Genomic DNA, 9,332 nt, shown 5'->3' with positions numbered 1-9,332 from the left:
CAAAACATAAGGCAAAAGAAAAGGAGATTTAAAAACAATTTAGTATGATTGCTAAAATCAGGTAAAAACTTGATTAGTCTCTATTGTATCTAGGTCGCCTCCTGAAGATTGACTTATTTGTGATTCATTTTATTTTACTTTACTACATATGGTTTCCCAATAATGTTCTGAATTCATTGGTTTTAGTGGTCTTTGTATAATTTTACCTTTTAAAACCGCCCACATTACTAATGTTACTACTATTGCAGTTCAGGGATACATGAGCTGTACATTGTTTTGTTCGGGTGTGATAAGTACAGGAGATATCTAGTACCCGGTGGAGGCTGACGACTGTTCATTCAGCATTTTGCCGGTGATGCCACCTGTCGATAATCCGGCTGCAGTAAACACATGAGCTGAGAAGTGGCCTGGTGCACATTGAATCGGCACTAAGAGGGCTATTCTTGGGCACTACAAGCGATTACTGTACCTCATCAAACATTTATCATTGAGCCATAATTAAGAAACAGCATGGCTAAAGAGCGCACGGGAGGAAAATAATCAAATGCATAAAATAAATACGTCAGTATGTGCCTCTGTCTGCTCATCAAAGTCGGTTTGACAGAAATGAAAGCAGCTGAGGAAGTCACGTCCTCGAGGATGTTTCTGAAAATCGACAGGTGACGTCGAAAGAAGATGTTTTCATTAAACACACAAATACACTTTTATTTTGATTAATTCTGATATTCATTGGGGCTCATATTTTTTTCATGACGGTATTAATCTGTAATGTTACATGGGAGAGACATACAAGGACACTGATCTGAGACATAATCCATCACATAACATGTCAACATATGCAACAATAATGCTGCTTATGTTTGACAGAAGCCGAATCATATAGGATATGCAGTGTGATGCATCTTATCTGTAAACTGATTTTCACTCCCTGCTGAATTTACTGTAAAATACAAGCAGGAAACAAATATGAATATATTTTTAAAACGACGCATGTTTTGGAGACGAACGTGTAAAAAGATGTAGTCTGGTCCTTGTCGTTGTGGTACGGTGTGCTCATTTAAAAGGCCAGTAGCGCCTCCTTGTGGCCAAGGAGACGAAGGCCCAGTAACAGACTCTCCACCAGACTAAAATATTCATTAGACGACATTGGATAAATGTTGATGGTTTATTTACACATATGTACAGATGACCGTAGGAGTGCCATAACAACAACATGACAACATAAATAAGATTCCACTCATTTCTTTCCAAAATCAACCTATTACCCAAAATTTGACATTAGGAATTACCTTTAAAAGAGGCCTTAAACACATGCAGTACATACACAAGGAAGGATCAAACTCAGATCAAATACATTACATGTTGTACAAATAAACATCAATGTACAAGGAAGACGTGTGCACACAACTGACTGCTTGGCAGAGATCACATTCAGTTATTCTACATTTGGGGTGAGACTGTGAGCCAACAACAAGTTTCAGAACCAGCTTCTTGCTGTTCAGACTGTTCTCATTGATGGAATTGACAAGCTAGGCAACTCGTGGGAAAAAGGGGGGGGGGGGGATTGTGTGAGCAACACTTCTAACAGGCAACAAAGTGAGACACGTGATGATAAACGTAACCAAATTGTGCTGGCAAGCAATGTCTTCCTCTAGGGGGGAGAAAACCATCAAAAGTGCAGCAACTTCTTGAGCCGTTACCCACGACAGTTGCCCAAAATGGTGTCTGGGGCATTGCAGCCTTTGGGTTTCACCTGTTTATTATATTTACATGTGCACTGTGCACATGTGCATTAAAACATAACTCTGGTATACATTTTCCTCATGGCTCATTGTCTAACATTGATTGCACAATGTAAAGGCACATAATGTCCCAAATACACATTTACTGCCGACTTTGTATTCCTAACAGTATCGAAAGCGAACAGCAGTAATCCACCCCGATGTAAAGGGCCTCAGAAAAACAATAATTTTATTGATATTCATTGTCTCGCTACAATTAACTTCCATTCAGTCTTCAAAATCAACTCGAGGTTTATTTTAGCAATGGGTACCATTATTATACTAGATGTCAAAAAGTTTGGTTCCCTTATTATTCTCATTACAAAATCACGGCGCTGCTATACAATAGCCTCCATTCTTCTGGGGAGAGAAATACTGCATTATAACTTAAGCAAGCAGTGTGTTCATTTCATAGCTTATTAGAAACACCAATGTATAGAAACTCTATTCTGGACCAGGAAACGTGAATTAAAAACTGATATTTGTTAATTTAAGTAGCAATGAGCCAAAAGATAAATGACACCATTGTTATGCTTTAAATCTCTAATGGCAGATGAAGATTGCTCTTTGTTCCTGTGTCGTCTGTGATGTGAACAATCACGAACTTCCTCCCCTCAGTTGACGCGGCACGCTCGTATCATCAGCAGCTGCAGCAGGATGAACAGCGGCGAGACGATGAGGCCAAACCACAGGTCCCTGGCTTGCTCCTGCTCCGCCAGCTTCTGGCACAGCAGCACCTCGCACACCAGCTTCAGGCTGAGCACCGTCAGCACCCAGAGGAGCCGCAGCACCGCAAGGCGCTTCTCATTCTCCTGGTAGAGCCGGATGGACACGATGGCCGTGAAGTAGGTGCTGAGGCCATCGGCGGCAAACAGCGGGACAAACACCAACCACCAGCTCAGCGTGGGGGTGAACATGTCAGCTCGCAGGGCGACCAGCATACTGAAGACCAGAAAGGCTAGCAGGTGGAGGAAGAGTTCAAAGGTGGCAAAGCCCAGCCACAGGACCAGTTCCCTCAGGGAGAACAGCATAGCTGAGGACAGAAGGGTCTTCAACCAGGGACGGACTGACTAAGGGCGGCAGAGTCACGCACAAGGCAGCCCACGTTGGGGGCCAAAGTGCCCCAGACTTAGCGGGGCAGAGGGTGGAGGTGAGAAGTCACTGATTACGCCTGGGCAGGAACGGTGAGGTACTGCAAAGATGACCCACTTCACTCTTGGCTACATCTTCAAATCCACCCTGAGGATGATGATCGGGGGAGGTGATGGCAGGAAGAGCTCCCAGTCTCTGGAAACCCTTCCTTGACCAGGAAAACATAACATTAGTAAAGACGATACAATGTGTTACATCTGACAGATCTGATGAAGAAAAACAACTAGACATACACCCACACATTGACTATCACGAGTAGACAGGGCCCAAATCACATCTCACTGTATTAGTAAACAGCTAACGTCAGTGAAGATAGGCAGTGACTACAGACATCTTTCTCCATTATTTCATCCCGTTGTCAGTTCAATATTTAGACTGAATAACCTCAGTTAGAAACCGGCTGATAATAGTAGATAGAGTTTGAAATGACACGTAGTGCTATAGTAACGTTACAGATGAAGTCGAGCTACAATTACGTCGATGATACAGACTGTAGCCGATCCTTGCACTACAACGGAAGCTAACCACAGACAGTCAGATGTCATACAGGCTATTTAATTACCAATAAAACGCACGCATTGAATGGTACGAAATGTATTGTACTGTGACTAAACTTACTTTACCTAATAATAAACAGGCGTTTTCTTCTCCATCCAGCTGGAAGCCAAACTGTGAGTACACAAAGCTATCAAATCATTAGCATCGTAGCTTCGTTTATTCTCGCCTTCTGGGAAATATCGCGAGACGAGTAAATTCAGATTGTACGGGAGCCGAAAGGACTGATTTAGTTTTTGGTCAATTCGCAATTATTTTACAGTTATGTTGTCCGTTTGTGTTCCAACACTTCCACCTGTAACAATCACCCAGTGCTGTATGTTTTCTGTTGCATTTAGTTATAATAAAAATATAATAATTTCTATTTGAATGGTTTCTGTATTAGGTCCGGTTTAATACAAATAGTACTCCAGTCACTAGGTGGCGGTAGTGCACCATCACGTCGCCCGCGAACCGTTGGACAAAACCAAAGAAGAGACACTGGGACTTGACTGAAGTGTGAAGAAGTCGTGGACTGTCGTTATCACAGGTAAGTACACCAACTTTTTGTAGAATTTATGCAGTTTTTATTCACATTTTTGGATTGTAATATTACAGATTCAACACATTATTTGCTGTTGGTCGTGGTTGTAACAGTCTCCGTACATTGTACTTGTAGTATGAAGGAGTTTTGCCAGCCAAGGTGACAAACGACATGCTTAACTTCGCCTTCTTCTGGTTAAATAGCTCACGAGCACACAGGCAAGGAAACTGTCTGAAAACACACATGTGCCTGTTGGCAGATAAACAATCTGTAGTGTGTTTCAATCCCTGTCGTCTAATTAAAGCTCACTGCTCCATGCATGCTCTGTATGTCATATTAAAGTTTCAGTTTGGCATTTTCTGCATCCACTTTGCGTCATATCCAAGGTCATAAATGTAAGAGAATTATGTTATTGCAGTGAGGGTTAGATTGAGAGGATATCATGTTAGCAATGCAGGTCCTGATATGTCCACATGATAGAAATTATATGATTTGATCATTACCCAGCCGTATGGTCCCTTATATGAAATGTATTCACAATTCAATAACATTATCTTTGTCCTGCTGTGAAAGAATGTAATATAATGCCATGAGTGTTGAGAAAATGCATGTGCATAAGGGGGAGAGGGGGGGATAAAAGGTTCCTATTTAATAGGGTTTGAAGACCTGCTTACTCAGCAGTGAGAAAGTACAATGCCAAGCTGCTGTTTAGAGAAGCAGCATCACGCATGCCTGCTCAGTTTTAATGGTGACTGAGCCGAGGTGAAGTGTGAGAGCGGTATTGTGACAAACCTGACCTCTTCCCCGTGTTACCCTCTGTGTGTTGTCACTGATGGCCTCTCTCTGTCTCAGAGTAAAGATGCAGACACCGGCGGAGTCCATCATCCACAGCGGCTATTTCCATCCAACGCTCCGATACTGGCAGACCTGCGCCACCGATATAAGACCTGACAATCTCATCTACCCGATCTTCATCACGTAAATGAAATCCCGACAAATATTTCCAAATTCCAATCGCATGAAAAGGCAAAAATAACAAATGTACAGGAGTTTGAGTCAACAACCATGGATTATTTTTTTCCCCACAAGGAATTGGATATAGTACAATATTTTTATGTCAAGCTTAAATGGACTATGTGTCATCTTGGTTCTTTGTCACCCTCTCCTACAGAGACAGTGCAGATGCCGTGGAGCCCATTGGCAGCCTGCCGGGACAGGCCAGGTAAGAGCAACGACTCCTATCATAGCCATCCCAAAGCTGCAGTCTCTTACAACAAAGCACCTGCTTTTGTGAGAAACCACAAGGAAAAGAACAGTCTGCAGGGGGGGATTAAAGTCCTAATCTAAACAATAATCACATGACACACACACATAGTGTCACCCTGCAGCTGTGAACCCACTGAGGGTGTTGTCTTCAGATAACAGTAGTCAGGCAGGGTGGACCCGGAGCCAACCCCTGGACCAAGATAAGAAAATAATCCGTTCGACTTTTGTTTCTCACACAACAAAATGCAAACCCGCCTTCGCTTTTTGTGACCTGAATCACAAAACACAGGGACTTAACTACACACAGTTCTCTTAGTCTATGTTTTGAAATGTAACATTTTCTGTCAATATGTAATGTAATGTAGTTTCTTGCTTTGAATAAAACTTGATCGGGAAGATTGTTTTCAGACATTCCCTGAAAGGCCCCTTTACGTTCTTATTATAATATGTATCCCCGTCCATAGATACGGGGTGAACAAGCTGGAGGGAATGTTGCGGCCGCTTGTGGAGAACGGCTTGAAATGTGTGCTGATCTTTGGTGTGCCTGCAAACATAGAAAAGGTATGTAAAACGAAAAGGTGTGGGGGGGGAAAAAACACATTGAGTACTCCAACTGAAATGTGTTTTTGGGCGTTGTTTGCTTTTGCTCAACAGTCATCTGAAAGTAGTTCAATTAAACAGTAATAGGAATGTGGTCCTGCAGTCTTGATTGCCCTTTTTATTGCCAAATCAATCTTTTTCTATTTTTCTTCAATAAATGTTTGGCTTTCTAATTCCACGTCAATTGAACTCAAAGCAACAACATAAGGCCTTTCAAATCATTCAATTGCAATGAATTAGGGCTGTGTAGTAGCAAGAATCTGGCAAGACAATATGTATCACGAGGTGGGTTATGATTCAATATATAATATACAAATCAGATTTAGTGTAAAGAACATGCCACCATATGCATAGAATCTGAACAATCACAACAGTGCGATCTGCATTAATCACAGTCTCTGTAACATCCAACATCACAGCACTACTTCCTTACTACTACTACAAGATTTCATAAAAATACAATATGTGGACATTTGGTGAGGGGCTGTTTTTCATGGTTTTTGCTTGGCACGGTGTAGAATAACTTGACTGGCCTGCCCAGCGTCAGTGTTGGACCGCACCAATGCTCTTGTGATGGGAGCAAATCCCTGCAAACCCTGTTTACAAGCAGACTGATGTCCAGGGTTATTGTTCGAGACGATCTGAGTGGAAGCAAACCTGCTTCTTCACGCTCGATCACACACTGTGGTCTCGTCTCTTCCCCGTTCAGGACGAAAGGGGTTCAGGCGCCGACACGGACGACACGCCGGCTGTACTGGCGGTGAAGAAGATCAGATCTTTGTTCCCGGAGCTGCTGGTGGCGTGCGACGTCTGCTTGTGTCCCTACACCTCGCACGGACACTGTGGTCGGTGTCTTCGATGGCGACTCGCCTTCTGTTTATTTAACTTGCAGAGCAGCGTGAAGAGAAGAGAAATGATGCGCACGTATTTTTCCTGCAGGTATCCTGAACGATGACGGTACTCTGAACAATGACGCCAGCTGTCTGCGTCTGGCGGAAGTGTCTCTGGCCTACGCCCGAGCTGGTAAATCCTGTTTCACAAGACAAGAATGTCTCCACTTCAGGAACAAACATAAAGACATTTTTTTAAATTTGACTACCGTAATTAAATTCCAAACGGACATAGCTGTTTAAAGCTGACGTCATCCTATAGTGACTGACTATAATCGTGTTGCCTTGCTCTGCAGGCTGTCACATCATCGCTCCCTCTGATATGATGGATGGAAGAGTCAGAGCCATAAAACATGCCCTGATATCTAATGGTATGGGAAACAAGGTAATGGACCTAAAATCCCTACAGTTTGAAGAAAGATGCACGTAGAAGCTCAATGGCATACCTCAATGGAAGTGATCATGGTCCCACAAAAGCTCAAGAGGAGCCGTAAATCCTTAGAAACAGGAATTAAAAATAGAAAAAAAGTCAAAATGAACTACAGTCATCATTGTAATGAAGGAACGTGTCCCCCAGAGCAACAGTGTGGCTCATTTTAACAATACTACTACAATGGAGCTCTGTGGCACATAGGAATACAATATAGTAGGCATTGATACACACAATACTTGTTCGTAGGATACATTCATTGTTGGTGATAGTTTCTTTGCATCTTTTTTCTCCTCCAGGCTTCAGTGCTGAGCTACAGTGCAAAGTTTGCCTCTTGTTATTACGGCCCGTTCAGGTAAGGAGGCGCTTTAAGATGGAGTGTAAACAGATGAGTGGAACAGCTCTGTGGAGTGACACGAGACTGAAGCTTCCTGCTGTGCTTGTATACAGAGATGCTGCACAGTCCAAACCCGCGTTTGGGGACAGGCGATGCTACCAGCTGCCTCCCGGAGCGAGAGGACTCGCCCTTCGGGCCGTGGTAAGCGTGTTTGCGCGTGAACATTCGGGGTTGTCGGGTGTTGAAGCGGCCGTCTCACCGTTGGTTCTGCGCTGCAGGAGCGAGACGTGAGAGAGGGAGCTGATATGCTGATGGTGAAACCTGGTCTGCCTTATCTGGACATCGTGAGAGAAGTCAAGGACAAGGTATGTAACCAGTTATGGGTCAATGAAGAACAATGTCGGTGTGGTGCATTTTGGGAAACGCGTTCGGTTGCTTTAAAACACAGAAGACATTTATTCATCCGCGCATCATTTTGGATATATTGTGTCTTTTTTGAGGAAGTTTCCACTTTGCGATTGATCTTTGTTTTCCCTCTCGCGTCGCTCCTCAGTTCCCGACTCACCCCCTGGCGGTGTACAACGTGTCGGGGGAGTTTGCCATGATGTGGCATGGAGCGCAGGCCGGAGCGTTCGACCTGCGGGCCGCCGTGATGGAGGCCATGACCGCCTTCCGCAGGGCAGGTGAGAGGGGAGGAGACGGGGGAGTTGACGCTCACAGCACCTGAACAAAGACCGTGTCCACACTCAACTGCCTGTTTAGATTCAGTCGGCTCAAGGTCTCCTATTGCTTGAAATGAACTAGGTCGTAGGACATCTCGGACTACTACTGTACGTCTTCAGACAAAAGAGTTTGTGGTTGTTGTTTATTGTCACCCTTCAAAGGTGGAGGGAAAAGCCTGCCTCTCCATGAAGGCATTCAGCGTTTAACATGAAAAATGTGACGCAAGCAGTTTCAGTATGTAAGGAATGGAAAAAAACAAGTAGCAGTATGTGTTCATTATTTCTTACTTAGGGAAACGGGTATCTAAAAAGTGCAACAAAACTATTTTGTCCCCAAATATGGATACATGTAACTGTAAATTGATGTCACTTTGAATCAGTATCTGTTCAGCTCTCGATGTAATCTGACTTTGTGCATTTTGTTTTGTTTTGTTTCTCCTTGCTCTGTGACGCAGGCGCTGACATCATCATCACCTATTACACACCTCAGCTGCTCAGCTGGCTGAAGGAGTAAAGAAAGACGATCTGAGGCTACAGGATGGCAAACACAGAGACGGACCGACAGACGTAAAGAACAAACCTGCAGTTACCTCAGTCACGCTAATATGAAAACAAGCAACCTGTTTCATTTTTGGCCTTTATTTTACTTTTCCTCTTCAGTTTTGTGGCAGTTCACATATCCGTACGTTCATCTGTTCAGCAGAGATTATTTTTGAAACAAAATCAAAGTAATATTTCTGTTTTTCTACGCTTTTGAAGGGCTAACATGAGAATCTAAGAGCTGACAATCTTGTTGGTGTTTTCTATCAGGAAATGTCCGCCGTGTGTCACTGGGATCAGCATTAAATGAACGCAGTCGTCTCTCTCAACTGTATGTGTGTGAGTCATGGGAACACAAATGTCTGATATGATGATATATACGTTGCTGCCTCAGCTTAAGCACTGTTATTTCCTACATTTGTTTTACCAGAGGGAATAAAATCATTCATTCAGAGCTACAACAGGTGTTTGCGTGTGTGTGTGTGTGTGTGTGTGTTCTTTTTTATGTTTATGCATGTTGAGTAATGCACCACCTC

General features: G+C 43.3%; 2 protein-coding genes across 4 annotated transcripts; one reads left to right on the top strand and one right to left on the bottom strand.

Annotated features, from left to right (window-relative positions):
* Positions 1-1,246: 1,246 nt before the first annotated feature.
* Positions 1,247-3,657, bottom strand: tmem203 (transmembrane protein 203). Of its 3 annotated transcripts, none has more exons than XM_079289927.1 (2): positions 3,557-3,657; positions 1,247-3,081 (listed from the first exon to the last, which is right to left on the bottom strand). In XM_079289927.1, the coding sequence occupies exon 2, from the start codon at positions 2,810-2,812 to the stop codon at positions 2,396-2,398; it is 417 nt and encodes a 138-aa protein (XP_079146053.1). In that variant the 5' UTR covers positions 2,813-3,081; positions 3,557-3,657; the 3' UTR covers positions 1,247-2,395. The 3 variants fall into 3 exon arrangements, with proteins under 3 accessions (XP_079146053.1, XP_079146055.1, XP_079146054.1); XM_079289929.1 differs by having other exon boundaries at positions 1,247-3,020; positions 3,552-3,648; XM_079289928.1 differs by having other exon boundaries at positions 1,247-3,020; positions 3,557-3,648.
* Positions 3,658-3,943: 286 nt separating this feature from the next.
* alad (aminolevulinate dehydratase) lies at positions 3,944-9,244 on the top strand. The gene is made up of 12 exons (XM_079290035.1): positions 3,944-4,017; positions 4,864-4,989; positions 5,183-5,233; positions 5,742-5,838; positions 6,587-6,722; positions 6,817-6,900; positions 7,064-7,152; positions 7,497-7,552; positions 7,648-7,735; positions 7,813-7,899; positions 8,088-8,217; positions 8,712-9,244. Exons 2-12 carry the CDS (start codon positions 4,871-4,873, stop codon positions 8,768-8,770), a joined length of 996 nt encoding a protein of 331 aa, XP_079146161.1. The 5' UTR covers positions 3,944-4,017; positions 4,864-4,870; the 3' UTR covers positions 8,771-9,244.
* The last annotated feature ends 88 nt before the right edge of the window (positions 9,245-9,332 follow it).

The sequence above is a fragment of the Melanostigma gelatinosum genome (genome assembly GCF_949748355.1).
Source record: "Melanostigma gelatinosum genome assembly, chromosome: 18".
NCBI classification, from domain to species: domain Eukaryota; kingdom Metazoa; phylum Chordata; class Actinopteri; order Perciformes; family Zoarcidae; genus Melanostigma; species Melanostigma gelatinosum.
Note: the sequence above shows the minus strand (reverse complement) of the source record. Positions and strands in the feature narration are given on the sequence as shown.

Bases quoted from the DNA above. Each gene is read 5' to 3' on its own strand.
- alad (XM_079290035.1), top strand. From the start codon at position 4,871: ATGCAGACACCGGCGGAGTCCATCATCCACAGCGGCTATTTCCATCCA. The intron at 6,901-7,063 runs GTAAATCCTGTT...CTTGCTCTGCAG, and splicing joins TCTGGCCTACGCCCGAGCTG to GCTGTCACATCATCGCTCCC. The intron at 7,553-7,647 runs GTAAGGAGGCGC...GCTTGTATACAG, and splicing joins TGTTATTACGGCCCGTTCAG to AGATGCTGCACAGTCCAAAC.
- tmem203 (XM_079289927.1), bottom strand. From the start codon at position 2,812: ATGCTGTTCTCCCTGAGGGAACTGGTCCTGTGGCTGGGCTTTGCCACC.